Source organism: Zalophus californianus, chromosome 9 (assembly GCF_009762305.2).
Source record: "Zalophus californianus isolate mZalCal1 chromosome 9, mZalCal1.pri.v2, whole genome shotgun sequence".
In the NCBI taxonomy this organism is placed as follows: domain Eukaryota; kingdom Metazoa; phylum Chordata; class Mammalia; order Carnivora; family Otariidae; genus Zalophus; species Zalophus californianus.
Window position 1 is genome coordinate 120,956,713 of NC_045603.1, and position 21,344 is coordinate 120,978,056.

Below are 21,344 nucleotides of genomic sequence, written 5' to 3' on the forward strand. Positions count from 1 at the left end.
CCAGCCACTCCTCACCAGGTCCAGTGCTCCCTGAGCAAATCCCATCCCATCCCATCCCATCTCTTTGAGAGCTCAGAAATAGGCTCCTGGTCTTTGTCCTATCATCCTTACCCTCTTTGATCTGGCCTTTGCCCAGCTGCCAGTGATCCTTTAAAAACCCGCATCAGATCTCATGACACCCTTGCTCAGAATTCTCTAATGGTTCCACTCATGCTTCAGCTAAGAACCAAGATCCACAGGCTACAAGGTGTTACATGTCTGGCACTTGGTCATATCTCCAGTTTCATCTTCTCCCAGACTGTCTGCTGCAGCTACCCGGACCTCCTGGCTGTCTCAGCATGGTAGGCCTTCTCTCACCATGGGTTCTTGGCCTGCAACAGTCGCAGGTGCTTTGTGGCTTGCCTCCCTTTCTTCAGGTCTCTGATTAAATCTCAACTAATTAGAAGTGCTTTCCTTGACCTCTTTAGCTAGGAAGCTCTCAACCTACATACACCCATAACTCCCTATCCCCTTACCCTGCTTTATTTTTATCTATAACTTTTCTTTTAAGGTTTACTGAAGCATAGTTGATAGACAACATTTGCACATAATTAATGTCTAAATTTTGATGAGTTTGGACATATGCATATACCCATGATACCATCACCACAAGCAAGGTACTAAACATATCCATCACCTCTAAAACTTTCCTTGTGTGTGTGTGTGTGTGTGTTTGGTTTGTGTGTGTGTGTGTGTGTGTGTGTGTGTGTGAGTGATAAGAACACTTAACATGAGAGCTATCCTCTTAACATCTACAATACTCAGTAGAGTATTATTAACCATAGGTATTGTGTTGTACAGCAGATCTCTAGAACGCATTCATCTTCATAATTGAAACTTTATACCCATTGAGCAACAATTTCCCATTTTCCCCTCCCTCTGCCCTTGACAACTGCCATTCTGTTCTCTGCTCTATGAGTTTGACTATTTTAGACATCTCCTATTAATAGAATCACACAATATTTGTCCTTCTATCATTGACTTATTTTACTTAGTATAATGTCCTCTAGATTGATCCATGTTGTCACAAATGGTAGGATTTCTTTCTTTTTTAAGGCTGAATAATATTGCATTGTATGTATATATCATTTTCTTTTTCCATTCAGCCATCAATGGCCATTGGGCTGTAGTCATATTTTTGTTATTGTGAATAGTGCTGCAGTGAACCAGGAGACACAGATATCTCTATCAGATCAGGGAAATGCAGATCAAAATCACAGTGACATATGACCTCTTATCTGTTAGATGGGCTGTTATCCTAAAAAACTCAAAAAAGCAAAAAAAAGATAAATGTTGGCAAGGATGTAGAGAAATTGGAACTTTTATACACTGTTGGCGGGAATGTAGAATGGTGCAGCCACCATGGAAAACAGTATGGAGGTTCCTCAAAAAATTAAGAATAGAACTATCCAGCATTTCCACTTCTGGGTATACATCTATTACTCTTTTTACTACCTGATATTTCATTATGTATTAATTAATTATGACTCCCCCAGAATATAATAAACTTTATTAGAACAGACTCTTTCTGCCTGCTTTGTCCTGAATTCTATAACTAGTATCTAGAACAGTACCTGCAAAACACTTAATAAATATTGTTGTTACATGCATATATTCAAATTAAAGTCTGATCTGAAATACAAAGGAACAGCTTTGCTACATGTGCTAAATCACTAAAACTTGGTATTAGTCTTTATTAAGTCTAATTAGAGCTAATTTGGTTGAGGGTAACAGTGCAAAAATAACCCTTATTATAGTTTCTTAAAAAGCAGGAATGTAAGATGTATCACTGAAATATAACATTGTAACCTATGTTTATTACAAAGCCTGAGTCAGCCAGTGACCTTTCATAACCAAGAAATCAGTAAAGTATTCCTACATTAACACTTTGGTTCTCATACAAATACTTCTCATTTCAGGGTTTTATTTCACTTGTGACAACTGTCCTTAGTAGGAACTTAATAGAGTGAAAGTGCCCATCAGAATTCTGAACTCTGTACCTTGTATGGCTTCTGTCTCAGTGTACTCTAGTTTATTGTTTGATCATGAACTCCACGGTGGCAGAGAATGAACGTGCCAGTTAGCTCTCCTTCCAGTACCTAGTGCAGGACCGGGAATGCTCCACGAAGAAATGGTGAATGGAAGGAGACAAAATGCAAGGAGAAGTCATCTCTTCCCTAGACACAGTGAAGACCACAGAATGCTCCCTTAATTCCTAAGGATAATAGCCATCATTAAAATTTCAATTTGCCATTAAATTGAGAACAGAAATATCAAATGCAGGCACAATAATAAATTCTTTGTTTTGAAAGTGATGGACAGGCATTGAACGAGCAGTGTTTCGAGATCTTTAATATGAACAGTGTTCATAAAGTCACAATCCATTGCTCAGTATCTGCATTAATTTTTCTGTTGATTCTCTCTGCCCATTGAGGATTTATGCTTTATGATTTACAGATGGCATTCTGCCCCAAATTCAGTGTTACTGGTTTTTAATGGTGAGCGTGGCTTTAAAATATCTGTTCCAGATAACTGGAACAACCAGCTAGGAAATGCACTCCGGATTTTGAACTCTTTTGTCTTCATTTAATCTAAATGTACCAGTATTTCTCTTGGAACCAGTACTTCAGTTTTCTGGTTATTGATTGGCAACCCCAACCCTCTGAAAAACTCCAGCTCCTTCCTAGCCTGACTTCTGCAAAGAAAATACCTTTAACAAGAAACTTTCAGTTGTACCATTTCCCTACTGTATTTGAGCATCGTTTCCAATATGAATTCGAGAAGTGGGCAATATCCATCAAAAAATGATGTTTTAAGTGTCTACATTGAAGGTAGGAAGATTTAAAGAATTGATGACTGAGATACTTCTGTGATAAATTGCTGAGATAAGTTTTTGTGTGAAACTAGCCTATAGGAAAATAAACGAGTCCTTTATAATGTAAGATCCTATTGTTGGCGATTACATGATCATATTTAGCCATCTAGCTAGTGTCTATAAAAAAGCCTATAGGAAAGCACACCCTGCACACTGTTAGAAACTTTTAGTTAGTTCAGTTGCACCCCCAAGAAAAAGGTTCAGGATTCTGATTGAATTTGAAGTCCTTAGAGAAACTCATATTCCTGGTGTCATGAGACTGGGAATGAAAGAAACGTCATAATGTCTCCTGAGATTAAGAATTCCAAAAAAAAAAAAAAAAGGAAAGAAAGGAAGAAAGAAAGAAAAGAAAGAAAGAAAGAAAGAAAGAGAAAGAAAGAAAGAAAAACGTCATAAGTTTCCTTTTCTGAGTGTGAAGTTGGGAAAAGGATCAAATACTAATGAATAGCACTTGTTCCAAGATGCACATGTGTCTTTCATTGATTTGCCAAAATTAAATCAAAGGGTTCCATATGTGTATGAAGGAGAAACATCTGACACTTAAAGTAGCAAACAATAAAACATTAAAAATATATTTCCTGCAAAGCCGAGCTGATTGGGGAAAAGAGAAGGTTTGATCATCGGGAAGGAGATAGATGTGGCCATGGCATATGCGTCCAAGGGGAAAACTTTAGAAGAGCTTTGTAAATGGTAAAGTGACGCACATGGAGAGGGAGAGAGTAGCTTTTCCATATTGTTGAACATTAGTAATGAAAATGGAAATAGTCATTTTTGGTTCGTATGGATCAAATTTGATGTCCAAATTGGGTAATAGGCTGAGTATACATGCGTATTTACCTATCTGTCTTAGATATAAAACAGTCAGAATGTTACCTTTGTACTCATGAATTTCCTTGCTCTCCCCCACTTCCTGTTTCATCCAGGTGCCCCACACCCCTCTGCCCCAAGCCCCAGGCTAGGAGGTCATGGGGATTGGATCCTGACTTGTACAGGAACTACTTAAAATTTCCCCAGGCTGCTGCAGCTGGGGCTTGTATTAAGTTTCTGCGTTTTGTTTGGTCATTATGTCCTGTTGCCCCAGATCATTGTTGTGTGGTTCTCCCGTTGTGGCCCGATTCCCTACTCCTTAGTGCCTAATCCTGGTCCACAAATATTCCTGGTCCACCCATGCCACATTTTTCAGACATTCTGGTTTTTGATCTTTATCTTCCACCATATATCCAACCCGTGTGTACTGAATTTATTTACTAGCCTCTCAGGATCTTACCTGGATCCTGTCTACATGTCTTTAACACTGTGTGCCTTTGATTCCAATGACCTGTTGCTCAGCTCCCTGCCCTTACATCTGCCTATTTCTTCAGCCCCAGCCACTTTCCTTAAACTGAAGCTTGGGCTCTAGAAGACTCAGACAATCCTTTATATTCATTTTCCTACATTTCCCTATCTTCAAATCACGTCAGGGACACATTGGTTCCGTTTCATATATATGTCTATTGGTTGAAAAAAGTATACTTGCTCATTCAGAAGTGTTGTCATTATTGAGATGTGTCTACATATGATATTTAGTGTGGCTTGTCACATAAAGGCATCTCATGTAAAACTATTTGGGAACTACTTGTGGATTGGTCATATTTCCTAAGAGTCAGTATTTGAATTGATTAGTGCAAGAATAAACCAAAGGCATATTCTGTTTTTAAGTCTTTAAAAATATGTTACAAAAAACAATGTTACATATATTTATCTGATAAGTATTCATAAAATATCCTCTACGATGGCATAATGAGACTTTCTTTCATTGTACTTGAATAATGAATTTTTCTACATGAGATGGACTTACACAGTATTGGTGGTGGTGTTCACTGAGGAAAATTGGGATTTGCTATGAGTTGACTTTTCAGTCATGGCATAATTTGTGTCTGAAAGCTGGATTCAGTGCTATGATTTACCTAAATGGAAACATTTATCCCTGTGTCCCTGCTATCGTGAGGTGCTTTATTGCCTTCATTTTCTCAAAGAACTGCCCCAAATTATGTCTTGTCAGAAAACTACAAATATATATATCTCCATACTGTGCATTCCTTTATTTTCATTTTTGTTTTATTTTGGGAGATAGCATGCATGTGCATGTGTAGACACAGATACATACCTCATTGATTTTGTGCCATTAGAACATTATTCAAGACTCTGTAATTTGGGGCAGAAATTATCTCCTTTTCCCTCAGTGACAATCCTGCTTATATCTCTGGTTTGTGTTACAGTTATAAGTTGGGGAGTTTATCCTGAATTATATAGCTAAAAATGAGAAACAAATCTGAGAGAAAATACACAAGTTGATATATAATTCTAAATGTAAGAGTAAATTGGCTAGATTATTCTGAAGCAAAATAGCAGATATTCTTAACTTTAAATCTCTCTAGTTCTGTTCAAACTACAGTATGTCTTGGTTCAGTTCTGCCAGAGAACATTCACAGACTTATTTTTTCTAGAGAAAAACCAGTTAGTTTTGAAATCAAAACGTACTGCTTTTCTGGGCTTGTGAGACTAAGTTTAACTGGCTGATCATTTAAAAAGTAACTAATTTTGTGTTTCTTTTTTTGATATTTCGGAACAGCAGAGCCCCAAAACAATACTTTAGAAATTCTTACTTGGGGCAACTAAGCCAAATATATAAATGATATGGTCAGATGTAATTCATATATGCATAATTTTAAAAAGTACATAATCTAGTTAATAGGTAATTAGGAATCTTTAAATATCCAATGTATATTTGACTAAAGCAATATTATAAATCTATTATTTAAATTTAGAGAAGAAATAGTTAAGCAATCTTCTGGACTTAATTATGCTTGCAACTAAATTCTTAGCATGTCTATAGAGCTTGTCACTATTCTGATGCTGATTTGGGGAAGTAACATTTTGCACACAGTATCCTACAGAAGGATTTTGAAAATTGTCAGGTGGCATCATTATGGGGGGTCTTCCTTCCTCAGTGGGAGAGTGGTTGAAGTCATATTAGGAGATGTGGCTTGAACACAGACTTGAAAACTATTCATACAGGATAAGGTGACTAAATGATGATTGGTCAGGATAAAATAATATACTATTGGCAAAGGGAAGAAGAAACAAAGATCACACACACACACACACACACACACGCGCGCGCGCGCGCGCGCGCGCGCACTCCAGAAACTTACCAGATGCCAAAATGACCCTTAAAAGAAATCTGAAAGCCATTGCTTCAGAAACAATGCTATTCTCTATGATTTGAGCTAGCTTTTCCAAAAGTGAATGCATTATTCTCACTATAATTTCTTCCAGAGATGTTCTAGCACACCTCATCAACCACATTCACCTCAACTTCCTGTGGCGTTTATACCCCCAAGTGTACCACAGAAAAGTCAGTGCAAGCGAGAGTCACCTCTGTGAGCAGAACGAAGCTGCCCCCACCTCCCCATGCATTAAACCTTTTTTCTCTCGCCTTTCCTTTCCCCTCACTCCTGTCTGCCCTGCCGCTGGAGTGAGCGCTCAGCTGTGGGCTCTTGTGACTTCACATAAAGCCCTCAGTGCTAGAAGCTCCTCTGTGCTCCAGACCACAGGGCCCTTTTTTGCATTTCTGATCTCACAATGTTTATTTGCGAACTGATCTTATCCTGTCTTGTCATCTCTTACATATCATTTTGGTGCAGTATAGTCAAGCGTTTGAGTTGTAGAGTCAGAGCACTGGCATTTAAACACTAACTCCATGTGACTCTGATATTTTTTTTACCGAGTTACTGAATCCCTGTAGCCTGCAGATTCTCCATCTGTAAAATGGGCACTTTGCCATCAGTAAAGTGGTGACAATTTTTCCACCTAATGCATGTGACATGCTACGCACAGGGCCTGGCATGTTGTAAGTAGGGCGACCAGCCATGCTGATAGGCCTGAGACCAAGGGGGTTCCCGGGAAACAGAATTTTCTCTGCTGCAACTGGGGGAGTTCTGAGCAAACCAAAGTCATCCTCCTACTTGTAAGATTTCATTTATTCAAATTTTATTATATTCATATTTGATATTCCTTGGAAAGCAGAAGTCCTGTGATACATATCTCCCCCGCTAAGTTTCACAGGGACACATACCTAGGTGATGAAATATTTTCACGTTTTGAATTTTCTCAAAGGAGGTTTGCAATACCCTCTAGTAATAGCATTTATCCAAGAGTAGAAAATTAAAACAAAGATGGTATTGGGGTCTAGATGGAGAAAATTGTTAGGAACCTATCATTGGCTTGAGGGATAATTTTTGCATCTGTAAAGACATTTTTTTTGACTGCACAATTCCAAACCCCCCAGCCCCCCTTTCCCTCTGAGATGGTAACCACATCCTGTTCTGGTCAGCCCCTGGTAAGTGGGGTCAGCTTCCACTGGTCAGCCCTCCCTGGGTGGTGTCTCATGGTGCTTGCCTTATCCTGAGTGCTGCATGTTAGTGGCTGAATTATTCTCCAGTGAGCTTCCTCTTACTGAGATTTCTTCCCATGATCCCTGGTTGCTTCTCTGGTCCAGGGTTAAACATTTTCCTCCACAAATACAAACAAGTCATGGGGGAGATACGTGTTTTAGCCCCTTCCTGCAGCTACAACAGAATACCATAGACTGGATAGCTGACAAACAACAGAAATTGATTTCTCACTGTACTGGAGGCTGGAAGTCTGAGATCAGGCTGCCAGCATGGTTGAGTCTGGTGAGGGTCCTCTTCCCAAGTTGCAGACTGCTGTCTTCTCTGTGTGTCCCCACCTGATGGAAAGAGAGCTAGCTAGCTCTCTGGCCTCTCATGAGGGCACTAATCCCATTCATAACGCTCCATTCTCTTGACCTAATCACCTCCCAAAGGCCACACCTCCCCATACCATTATTTTGGGGGTTTGGATTTCAGCGTATGAGTTTTGGGGATGGGGAACACAAATATTCAGTCCATTTCAGGGGGAGAGCAGGAATTTGGGAATAGCATGTATAGGGTCACATGAGCCTCTAAATTTGTGTCGGGCTGGGGAGAAGGAAGCTGACAGTAACGCAGTGGTTCTTCACCCTGGCTGCCCATTTCAATTGCTTGGAAGCCTTCAAAAATAAGACACCAGTGTTCAGTCCTTTCCATTCCCACCCCAGAAAGTCTGATTTAATTGGTCTGGGGGACCTGCTAGAAATTTAACATATGAGATAGTAATGATTGCTTTTATTTTTACATATGATTTCCAAAGTTTGAGCGCTTGTTTTGTATGGCAGTGATGATTATGCATGTCTTTAAAACTTGGTGGTTTCAACTCAATTGTAGATTATCTCATTTTCATGTTAAAGTCTGTTTATTCATAGTTTATTATGCAGCAAGCCGGTTTCTTAAGCACTTGTCTCTTCACAGCTTATAATTAAAAACCAACAAACTAAAACCTGGAGGCAATCTGGCTTGTTTCTGTCTTCTGCAGTCAAGGAGAATTTTCTATAGTGCTCAGAATTCTATCAGATAAAAAAAATCGTCTTGCTGCTGTATTTGGCATAAATGTGGATTTAGCACTCACTTGGGGCTTGTGGAGAGAAGCAGGTGCCATGAGGGCTTGGGGCTCTGATTTGGAACCCTTGATGGCACCTGAAAAAGTTATTTGAACAAAAAAGGCCCATATCATGGGCCTATTTGATGACCGATTAGCTCAACCACCTTGCTCATAGCCTAGATGAGATCTAATAAGGGTTTAGCTCATTATTTAATATTTACTTCGCAACCAGCAGTATCTTCATACTTTCTCATTTATAGTCATGTCTTCATTCATTTTAGCAATTCCCTTGTGACTGTCCAAATCGAGATTCTTTGTCCTTAAAAAAAAGAATGAAGAAAAAAACCCCCCACAACTCATTAAGTTCTTTGACCCACATTAGTTGATGAAACTGTAGTCAACTCTTAAGAAAATATGACAGTAATGTCATTGCATCCTATATTCTTTATTGGAAAGCTTCTGAGGGATAATTTTTTCCTTATTCTGATTAAGAAAAAAAAAGGTAAGCCTATGAGAAAAACCCCAAGATTATTTTCTCTATTTGTGTTACATCTGTTAGCTAACTATTACAGACTGAATGCTTGTGTCCCTCCCAAATTCACATGTCACATTCCTAACCCCCAGGGTGATGGTAGTAGGAGGTGTGGCCTTTGGGAGGTGACTGGGTCAAGAGGGTGGATTTAGTGCCCTTATAAGAGAGGTCCCAGAGAGCTCCCTCATCCCCATCTGCCATTTAAGGACTCAGGAAAAGGAATCAGTGTTATCTATGCACGAGGAAATGGATCCTCGTCAGACACTGAATCTGCCAGCGTCTTGATCTTGGACTTCCTAGTCTCTAGAACAGCAAGAAGTAATCTGTTGCTTAAGCCACCCAGTCTATGGTATTTTTTAAACCAACCCTAATGGGCTAAGGAATCAATAAGGCATTACTTTTATTTCTATTTTTGCATTTGGAGTTTGGCCATCTACTATGATGCTGTTGTCATCGTGAGGCTTTTAAAACCTCTACCTCATCTTCGAGGACATCAGACCTTTATCCTGGTGTTCCTATGCAGAGACCATTGCTCTGCTGCCTTCCTGCTTAATCTCCCAGCCTCTGTATTTTATTCTCTAAAGTGGGAATGATACCTATTTTAGAGAGTTTTTCTGACAACTACATGGGATGCACTGTGCACACCAATGACACTTCCGTAATCCTCCTCTTCTTCTACCTACTCCATGGTCATCCCCCACAGTGGGCTGGCTTCTTTTTGAGGATTTTTCTCTTTTTATGATTGTGGGTGCATATCTTTGGTTCATTTACTCTACTGCGCATGTTTACACATATTTCCTTACTTTTCCAGTTTCAGATTTATGAAGCCTCCAAAAAAATGTTTTATCTTCCATGTTCACCTTCTGTTTTATGATCTTCGTGTCTATTTACTTCTTTTTCTTGGTTTTATCTCCTTTCTTTGTAAGGAGAAGCATTAAATAGAAAATATTAGTATTGGCTGTTTGTGGAAGAACTTTGTTGTTCACTAAAAGAGATTTTGGTTTCATAAATACTATGGGACATTCCAAATAGAGCCTGAAATCCTTAGAGCTTTAGTGAGCTTTCAGATCTCTAGTCAATAAATCTTCCCAATGTGAAATGAAAGTTGAGTCACACTTGTGTGTTTTGTTGTTGCTTTAGGATAATGAAAGCTATTGTGTTGTTTGGTTTTTTTTTTTTTAATTTTTTTTGGAGAGAGAGTGGGAAAGCACACATGAGCAGGGAGTGGGGAGGGCAGAGGGAGAGGAGAGAGAATCTCAAATAGGCTTCAAACTCAGCATGGAGCCCAGTGTGGAACCCTATCTCATGACCATGACAAGACCATGACCTTAGCTGAAACCGAGAGTCAGACGCTTAACTGACTGAGCCACCCAGGGGCCCCTAAAGCTATTGTTTTATGGCTTTTATGCTACTGCAATAAAAACTCTCAACCTCAGGACTCTGGTGTGGGAAGACCATCATGGAACCATCATCCATCTGTGTCAGTGCTGGTGGAATCTGACCACTGTTTTAAGGAAGAGGGCACAATGTGTTTTTCTCTGATAAGAAGTCTTTGTTTGTTGCAAAATTAGCTTAACATCTTGCTTTTGCAAAACTTTTTGAGTTCCATATTTTCACGGAAGAAATGGCATACTCACATGGAATAGCTGTCTTTCATCCAAATTCTTAATAGACCCAATTTCTGAAGGCATTGTTCTAAACTTCCTGTTGCTTATTTTGCCTATGCTTCATAAAAAAGAAATCATGTAGCAAAACAATAAAAAAAAAGCAATGTCTGCCTCCTTTTAAATTGGCATTTGCTTTTAGTAAGTTGATTCCTCTGGGCTCTTAGTTATGTTTTTCATAGCTCTAATAGGAGCTTCCTAAAAACTCTTTTATTATATCAGGTACAAGGTAGATAACAAAGTTTGATAGCCCTGAAGGAACGTGCATTAAGTAATGCAGCTGGAGAGAGAAATGGAAATAAAGGCATGAGAAGATACTGTAAGAATGAGAGAGATTATATTTACCCCACGGTTCCTCCTTCTAAACTCTTCCCTGCTCTCTCCAACCTACACAGATTTAGGACAAATACAAATCACTTTCTTTTCCTGCTGTATTTGACAGTATCTGTAGGTTCTCTTTGAAGGTCAGGTTTGAGCAGTTGAACAGGTGTGGATCTACTTGGTTTCTAACAGCCAAAATTAGAGAACACTACTCAACAACATTCTCGAATTGTCAGTACTAGGATGATGATGTACAAACTATGTACACACAGACACATCACGGCATATGAGATAGCATGTTTAAAAATATTTTTCATCATTGTCTTTTCCTGATAGTTTTCCCCCCAAATATTTTAAGATGACCGTGCTTAGCTCTGTGCATCAAAATGTGAAAGTCACAGTTTGATAGTGTAACAAAGGATTAAAAGTTTACTTTTTTTAAATTTTAGTTAGGTTTGTGGGGTTTTTAAATTAACCTTTAGAATTTATAAATAGATTAAAATAATAATTAATGAAGCAATGACTTGTTTATGTGGCTAAAAACCAGTTCAGGCCCGCCATTCTGGGTGTGTAATTGGAGTCCTTGACTTACATATTTAACTGGAAATGCCCTGAGTATTCAGAGCCATTTCTTCAGCTGGGGAAAGGACAGATGTCTGGGCCATTATTGCTCGAGGAGGGCAATCGTTTTTGTCACCCCTCTCCTTTGATGCCTGGCATGCCTTGAACATAGTGGACGGTGATAGTTGTTAAGATTTATGGAGGCTTACTAAGTGACAGGCGATGCCGTAAGCCCTGTGCACACATTAACTCACTCAGTCAATATTTGCTGAGAATTGAGGGAGGGAAGAAATGAATGGTCCATGCTTCCAACACATAGCAATGGCTCTGGTTCCTCAGCTAATTAAGTGGGCTTAGATATTTTTAGCGATTTCATTATTTTTTCTTCATGAGTGAATTTTGACAATATTCTTGACATCTCTTGACATTAAATATTTAAATTGAGTTGATAATGTTAAACAGTGCTATTTTCTGAAGTATTTGATGTTTAGCGCTTTAATAACTTTAGAATGTACCACAGTCCAAGTTAAGAACTCGGTGGTTTCTTTTTGATGCCGCACCTAGACATTAAATAAACACGATTTCTAACAACATTGCAATATGAATTAATTCAAGAACTTTAAAAAAATTCCCATTCAACCTAATATCATTATCATCTGGAGAACACATTTATGATTTGTAATTTTCTGATGATTAAACTTCTTTAAATTTGATGTTCTCATATATCATTAGAATGAACATACCACTTATAAAATAGTAATTATTCATAGCACCCAAGAATTATATCTGTTTTATTCTTTTATTATGAAAACTGTCCTAAATAAATCAACTTAGATTAATTACAGACTCAACCTGATTGAACAACATTGGTAAACTATTGTGGATTTTTATAGTAATTATATCATACAAGTTTTACTAATGTATCATATGATTATTCAAAACCCAGTGGAGGGTGTGCTACTAAAATCCTCTCACTTATAGCCAGCTCCTTGCTTCTGGTTATAAGTACTTATATATACTTTGAGAGAAACACAGAGTCAAACATACATCTACTGATTTTTGGGGGTTTTTATCTAGTCTCTGTGTTGGTTTCTCTAGAATTCAGTGTTCTTCAAAACAGGAACTATGTTCTTTTGATTGTCATAATTAGTGGTGAGAACAGCACAAAATGAGTGAATGCTATTTTGAGACTATTTTCTTTTTTTTTTTTTTTGATGTAGAAAGATGTTTATGAACTTCTTTACATGGTTTGGTTTGTTAGGCTTTTGTAACATATTCAGATGACTTATTTAGCTTTGACTTACAGCCAAGGTAAAATGGAGAATTTATATATTTTAAATAAAGTTTTCTTTTGGGGTATAGACTCATTATTAACTGCTAAACAAACATACGTTGCTAACCATATGCTATATTTACCATTTTTGTAAAGGTAATGTTTAGCTATATGTGTTGAAATATTGAGAGCATCTGTTATATGAGTATTCTGTGAAAACATTTATACTCTGTCATTGGTTTGATGATCCACTTCAATTTTTAAAAAAATTCTTATTTTTATTTTGGAAAATGTCCAAGGGGATTACATAGCTGAGTAAAAATGGGATTTTGTTAAAAGGCGATGGGAAATTTTTGTTTTGTACTTGTGTTGTTTGAACAGAGCCTCTGCAGTAGAGTAATGCAAGTATTTCTAATATATTTTAACTGCATGTTAAACTGATTCCCTATATATGTCCTTAATTGCTGAAATTTATACTAATCTAGATCACTTATAACACCACTACCCAGATTTTACATGGCACTGAACATGGCATTTTGTTTCAGAAGAGTGTAACAGAGCATGAAGTCCCTTGGGGGCTCGGGAGGGGTATTTTGAGGCTTGCTTTGAGGACTCTGTGTGTGTATGTTCATGTACAGCGCCAGTTCTTCCCGGAGCCTACCAGCAAAGCCATTCCCAAGGCTATGGGTACATGCACCAGACCAGCCTCTCATCCATGAGGTCAATGCAGCACTCACCAAATCTAGTAAGTATCAGTTTGAAATGTTTCCTCTTCCCTGCTCTTCCCATTTTATCTCCAAAATAGAAATAAAAGTGGAATAGACTTGCATTGAATAGTGTCCATTTTCGCAGAAAGGATAAATGACACCATTTTATTCTTTGTACACTTTCGAAGAAAGCAGAAGACTTAGAGAGGTAAACCACTGAGAAAGGAAGGCATGCTGTGAAAACATGTAAAGAGTCAAACATACAAAACGACTGTCTCAGAACAATATCCTAGTTGTTACTTCATGATCGGTCTTAGCCAACTGTGATCTTCATTCAGGTCTAAAAAAGTACAAATATCTGGTCACAGTAACCAGTTAATTTTGACAGTAATCAAAATGGCCATTAACCTCCAAATGACATGGCCAACGTAAGTCTTTGAATCCTCCTATTAGAAATCTTGAAGTGCTTACAGATTCATTAATTAAGTGTGAAGTTTGGAAGCAGTGCTCGAGGTTGGATGGGCATCTCAAGCAAAATTATTTCTCCAAGCTTCTGTCTGACACAGAAGCCTTAGCCTGAGCCCTGAGAAAGAGGTGGTCCTTCTAAGCAGTTGGAAGTTCTTTTTAACTGCTCTAAAGTTCTTTTTGCATCTGCCAGTTTCCTTAACCTGTGAATTCTCTTAATTTTGAGACTGATGTTAATATTAACTGAATTCTTGGTCTTTAATGAAAACAAATATGGTAAAACTCAACTTATATTCTGGATATGAACCCCTTGTTGGACACATGATGTGCAAATATCTTCTCCCAGTTGGTAGGTTCTTTTTGTTGATGGTTGTCTTTGCTGCACAGAAGCTTTTCAGTTCGATGTGGTTGCACGTGTATATTTTTGCTTTTGGTGTCAAATCCAAATAATCATTTCCAAGACCATTGTTGGGGAGCTTACCGCCTATGTGTTTTTCTAGGAGTTTTATCTTTTTAGGTCTAACATTCAAGTCCTTAATGTATTTTGGGTTAATTTTTGTGTATGGGGTAAGAAAGTGGTCCAGTTTCACTTTTTTGCATGCAGCTGTCCAGTTTTCCCAGCACCATTTATTGAAGAGACTGTCCTTTCCCCACTGTGTGTTCTTGGCTCCTTCATCCTAAATTAATTGACCATATATACATGGGTTTATTGCTGGGGTCTCTGTTCTGTTTCATTGATCTATGTTTTTATGTCGCTACCAGAGTGTTTTAATTACCACAGCTTTGTAACATAGTTTGAAGTTAGGAAGTGAATAATTTCCTCATTATAACAAGGATTCAGTTATGTGTCCCTCAATAGTCAGACATTTACATACTAAATGTCTATCACTGATTCAGAAACCTACAAAATAAGTATATTATATATTTTTCTTTTTTAAATATATTTTTAAGAGGAAACAAAAATTCTTTGATCCTAAGAAAAATTCATTTCCTCTGTCAGGGGGGCCAAGGCAGTGACTTGGCGGTGACTTGGCTCCATCTGTCCCTAGGGCAGTTTTTGTTCTCTGAAGAATGTGGAATAGGGGAAAATCTACATAATCTAAGGTCTCTGGGGTTATCTGGAGCTGGGGGAAGTTGGTTTTACTGCTTCAAAGCTTACTTTTTCATAGGCCAGTTACCATATCTAGAGGCTTCCTCGAGCCCCATTCTGGGCCCCCCAAACATTACCCTTTCTGCTAGCGTGGTAAACTTGAGATGGACGCAACCAGGATAGATGCTAGGCTCTCTTGGCCAGTCTCCAGAAATAAATACACTTGGGAACATTCCTTCTGGTTCCTTTATTATATGTGAGTTGGTTTGTCGTGATTGGCACTTGTGGCTGTATTATTTTGTATCCATTGTGTGACCCCCCCCCTCTTTCCTTTCTCAGAGGACCTACCGAGCCATGTATGACTACAGTGCCCAGGACGAAGACGAGGTCTCCTTCAGGGACGGTGACTACATCGTCAACGTGCAGCCCATTGATGACGGCTGGATGTACGGCACGGTGCAGAGAACTGGGAAAACAGGGATGCTCCCAGCCAACTACATTGAGTTTGTTAATTAGTTATTTCTCCTTGTCTTTGAGCTTTATTCTAATGTATACTAAACCCAATCTTTTTAAAAGATAGAAGATACTTTTAAGACAACCTGGCAGTTATTTTACAATAATCTGTCTTTACTTTGACAATGAGACACACAGGTACCAGGAAGAAGGAATGACTTCCGGGCTCAGGACAGCTACATTTTCAGTGGTTCCTGTGCACAAAATCTGTAGGTCTGGAGGCCCGGTGCTGCTAATTGGGTTAATGGTTTCTTTTGATTGGCTATCAAACACTTCTGGGAAATGTATTTTTGTAGACTTTAATAGAGATGTTGATCGTCCCTTAAATGTAACAAGTCTATGAAACTTCTTAGCTGTCGCTTTGGAATCACCAGAAGCCAATTCTCTTAATTCCTTAACACAGCCAATAATTTAAAGACCATTTAGCTTTTGAGTCATTAGGGAATTTCCAATTCAAGTGATAATTGCCTAATGTAATAAATGTCAGAAATGGCAGAATGACAGTTTGGTTAAAATTACATTGACTGGTGGCCTTCGGGACCTAGAAACTTCTCCCGAACAAAGACATTTCCTTGTTCCCTAGGCTGACTTGGGTCTCTTTATTTCTCATTGGTACCAAGGTGTATCCTACTGTCCGTTTACATTCTGTGGGCCCAAGTCTATGCTTGACTCCATAGAATGTCAGGACCAAATAACGTCACAGCTACTCTGCAAAGGGCAAAGTTTAAGGTCATCTCTATTATTTCCCTAAGCGCTTTTACCCTGTTGCATGTCACGTAGGTTCAAGCTTCTGCACCATAGGAAGCCGCACTGCCTATTATTAAAGCAAAACGTGCGGCTGATAACCTAACGGCCCTTCCCTCTAGTCGCCAGCTCATCAGAAAAACATATTTGGAAAAGTTGCTTGAGATTCTCCTGCTGCCTTGCATTCTAGTTGTGAAGGATTTACACCTTTAGGAAATAGATGTCTACTCTAGCAAATAAGTGATTTAGGTGTTTACCGAGCAGCTTTCATTAACTTAATGCCGCTGTCGATTTAAAGGTAAAGAAAACTTAATAGGAGCCAGTGACTACAAAGTGTGCGAGAGACATCCAGTGAACAAAATGTCACCCCTCCGCATAGAGATAATCGTTGTTTTGTTTTGTTTTGTTTTGTTTTGTTTTGTTTTAAATTTCGGAAAATGCTATTCACATCCGGTACTGGAAATCTAGCCACTGAAACCAGTTAATGAAAAGACTTCTTTTCTACTTTCTTCTGGTTTTTACTTTCTAAACCATATTGTGGAGGGGAGGGGTGGGAGGCTGAAAATGCCAGCAGAGATTTTAGGTCTAGGCCCAACAGGTTGTTCCCCAAAAGAAATTGTCGTCCTATCTTGAATTTCGAATGCGAGAACCCTGCAGGCACTTCCTGGATTCACCACTATGCTGCAGCCCTTGCTGGCGGGTCAAGACGATTGGCCGGTAGTTCATAGTCAAGGTCACTGGAGAAATTAACATCCATCAGCGACTCTGTGTTTTCCTGATGTATTTGGACCTCAGCAGGGTAGCATTTGTGTAGGGCCTGACTCTGGAATTGTGATGAAGCTTCAAAAGCAAAGTTACAAAAATGTGATAAAATGTATAGATCTTGGGGTTATCTCCCTTATGTAATATAGGCAAAGAAATTAACAAAATATCCTGTAAAATACCTTTTACGGAAGTGTTTAGGAGTCCAGAAACAAATGCTAACCCATTTACACTTTTGAAAAGTTAGCACCTACTTTTTGAAAATCTAGAGTTTCATTTTATCTGGCTCAAAGAACAAATAAGCTTTATTACGCTCAGGCTGCATCTACAGGACACTCACATAAAAAGAGATGAGAGAAATTCAGGTACAAAACTAGAGAGTTTTTTGTTTTTTGTTTTTTTTTACAGATTCCTACATACCCAGCTGGACTGATTTTCTAGTACTGAAATGGCCAGTTATGATTAAATTAACCCCCTATCCATTTTGATGTCTTGTACACAAACCAACAAAGACAAGCTGAACTTGTGACATTCTTGCAAAAAAAAAAAAAAATTCTGTGCATTAAAACTGGGGCAATAAGCTTGCTCAATTTTATTATATCATTAAGTAAATATTTTTCACCCAGACCACTTTTTTTGTGATTATGAATAAGAGTAGTTGTTGATTAAATTTGCAGACTAAATGTAGGACAGGTACAATTTTTGAGAAATAGGAAGCTCAAAGGGAACGGATTTGAAATGATACTTTTTATCGGGGAAAAGTCCCATAAAGTAGCAGCTGGTTGTTCCATTGTCTTTCTCATCCACTAATTTCAAAATCAGTTTCATGGAATGTAGAAGTCAATAATTACTAGGGGAATAATTCTAAAATTTTAAGCTTAGCATAATGTTTGCATAGTGAGATGTTTCTGCTTCCAGCCTCTAGGAATTAAGGTCTGCTCAGAATTTAACCAGAGAGCAGTTATTTTATAATAAAGACTGAGGGAGAACATGATGTCACATGCTCCTGACGCCATAACTGGGTAGTGTTGCCACTCTTCCTAAAGCTTGTCAGGATATTGAGCATCTCAGCAGAAATATTGGAAACATAGATGTATAATACCAAAGTGCTATTTTTACAGCATCATTTTTCAAAACTATGTTCTTGAACACTTTTTCCACTTTGCACATGCCCCTCCTCCCCTCAATTTGGCAACATGCATCTCATACATAAGTAACACTAACGGCTAAAGAAGGGTGTAAATAAAAAATCTGTTTTTTAGAAATCAAGCTAAAGACTGAAATGTCCAAGCACAGAGAACATGCACCTGATTCTCTGAACCTGATGCGTTCTCAGGCTGGATAAAAGCACATGGAGCAGGTTGATACGTTTTTACAAGTTTCCGAAAATAAAACCGTATGTGGATCATCTCTTGAGAGAGAAACAGAGCAGCAGAATAGGTGACTTTTGTTGTAAGTTTTTGTAGTCAATGTTTTTACTAATTCTCGTGCTCTAAGGAAAGCTTTCTATTTCTAACGTGGCAAAATGAGTTCTTCACGTCTTCTTATTCTTGTTTAGACACCTGCAGTGTAGCCAGTGTGAAATATCTATCTGGTTGTCAGATCCCCACGCCATCCCTGCCTCTCCCCAGGCTTCCCGACCTCCAGATACCACACGGGAATTTGCAAGCACAATTTCTATGGGCACCTTGTATGAACATGGTTGAGATTAGACCAGCCCTTCTTCATCTCTAAAGTTCATTGCTTGAAGATGATGAAGATGCAGTTTGGGCAGGTTGACCACAGTCTTTCCTCCCTGTCCTCTCCTGGTTGAGCTTGACAACAGTCTGGGAGGTGGGGAAACAGACTTTACTAGAACAGTGAAGTTCAAGAGGTGCATCTCTTTTTCAGGTGTGTTCACCTCCGGTGAAATGTTTTTAATGAAAAGATAAAGAAAATGGGTGTGATCCTTAAATAGCGCATCCCTATATAAAGTGGATATAGTTTATACCAAAATTATAATATAAATATATTTTAAAAAAGGTGCCTTTTTGATTACCCTTGTTTATCCATGATGGTCTTGGAAAGAAAACCAAGCAAACAAGCTTCTTATCTATTCTATAGTAATATTTTATTATACATGATTGGTATTTTTGTGGTGGGGAAGTGAGATACTCCTGACAGATATGAAAGGTGATAGCTGATTGTATTTTTACCTCTAAAGATGTAGAACTTTGGAAAATACTGACCTTTCCCATCTATTTCTGAAAAGTTCTTTGTGGATTTATATATAGTCAGGATGCATAAACATTAACTTTAGGTTTGAGACTTAAAATACCTATTGTAAGATAGAAGAATTATGTTATGAGGCTGAATTCATTACACAAGATGAAATTCACTTCATAAATTTCATTATACCTTAGCTATATTTGCTTCTGATAATCTAAAAGCGGCTAGAGGGTGGGTGTTTTGGGTAACGAGACACAGAGGAGAGAAAACTTCAGTTAAGTAAGAAGCTATGTAAAGTAAGTTAAGAATGCTAAAAGGAAAGTCTCTTTCTGAAGTATTCCATGCCCATTAGGGTCCTTTCCAGACTGTCAATTACTGTATGATGTTTCTGTGGCCATCATTTCATGATGCTTAGACTACTGGAATCCACCAGCCTGGAAGGATCCCCAAGGCAGATTTCTCTCCGGTTGTCCAGATTACTTCCGTATATTCATGGAATTCCATATGCTTTTTGCGTTTGATACATGGTATCCCGTTGGCATATTATCTACTTCTTGGTAATCCAGTTGCTGTTAAGAATGATTGACTTTGAAGGACAAGAGAAAACTGTACCCTAGTCCCATTCTTCAGTGTCCATACAATGAGTGGCTGAGCATTTAGAAGTGGCACCAAGTGTGTTGTGGGTTTGGTGTGGAAACGTTGGCCTTTGACCTGTGCTAAGAATACAAAATTGAATCATTGCACAGCTTGGCTTCTGTCTGCTTCAAAAATGTAGGATTGTGGTTGATGATGAACTTGCAAGACTGTACTAACTTTGAGAGCATACAGTTTTAATGGAAACACTTAATGTTTTTAAAATGAATGGGCTTATAGAATGATACAATGTTATTAATATAATTTGGCTTTTGTTATGCAAATTAACACCAGCTATTAAAATATATTTTAGTAGAAATGCTTTAATTCATGTTTTCTTTCCTCTACACTGTGAATCTTTAAGCCTTGGTGGACTAGAGCAACATCGTGCTGCCCAAAGGACTAACCTATGCAAACTAGTTCACATTTTAGTGGATGTCACAGTAATTGTGTAATATGACATTATTTCCCCCCTGCATAATGTACAGCGGCATTGAAATAAACATTAAGCCTAGCATCATGTATGTATAGTATAGTCACTCACGAACCCTTCAAGGCTACTATAATCATTAGTACTATTATTTGTTTAAAAGCAAATCGCCGAGTTATCTATTAAATCTACTTGAACGATGTCAGAACAAGAATGGCAGCTGGACGTGTCGGCCGTGGCTTCAATGTGGTCACTGACGTGTTCTCCTGTGATAGAGCTGTGTTCGGATGCACTCTCTTCAGGGTATTATTATTCCGTGTCTTCTTTCTGTATTTGTAAAACATTATAACGCTCTAATTTTCCTATCTCTACACATTTGGTTTGCTTAAATAAATGCAGGATATAACAAAATGATTCTATGTCTTGGTTCTCACCTTGGTTTCTTGGAGTTGATGGTGTCCCGGGGATGAGGTTTATCATGAAAACTCACATTAAATCACATTGGAGACCTCTGCTGTCTTCGGTGTACTTCCATTAGTGAGTCATTCAAAATGTGTCTTCCTCCTCCAAATAAACTTAGTTTTAAATGATAATAATATTATGGTTTTCAAGCTCAGTATCTTTCTGATTGTATATCAGAGTACTACGATAATACAGCATTGTAGTTCACTTCTTTCAAGATTAAATTCCTCATATGTTCCCAATAGTAGAATTTTAATTTTCTTGTAGTAGTGAGATGAAAGAAACAGCTTGAAGCAAAGAATAGAAAATACACAAACTGAGTACATGAAACGGGGAGATGCTCTGATTTCTCAGCTAAGAACAGCTCATTTACCATAGAGCATAAGTGCTTTTATTCCCCTAATTTTCGCAGAGTTGGAAAAAGTAAGTTAGTCCCTATTTTTACCCTACTATAAATCTATTGAGACGAGGATCTTAGCCTTACTATATTATTCTGTAGAAGTTCCTCTTTGATGGTGCATAAACCTTCCCAATTGTAAACTGAT

General features: G+C 38.2%; 1 protein-coding gene across 14 annotated transcripts in view; it reads left to right on the top strand.

Annotated features, from left to right (window-relative positions):
• Nucleotides 1-20,748, top strand: part of NEBL (nebulette) — a 350,953-nt gene extending 330,205 nt beyond the window's left edge. For 12 of the 14 annotated variants that reach the window (XM_035721807.1, XM_027594782.2, XM_027594770.2 and 9 more), the window contains 2 exons: nt 13,424-13,530; nt 15,387-20,748. In XM_035721807.1, the coding sequence (XP_035577700.1) occupies nt 13,424-13,530; nt 15,387-15,563 (284 nt within the window). In that variant the 3' untranslated portion in view covers nt 15,564-20,748. The remainder of the gene's footprint in view (nt 1-13,423; nt 13,531-15,386) is intronic. The other 2 variants (XM_027594780.2, XM_027594769.2) reach the window with 2 other exon arrangements.
• The last annotated feature ends 596 nt before the right edge of the window (nt 20,749-21,344 follow it).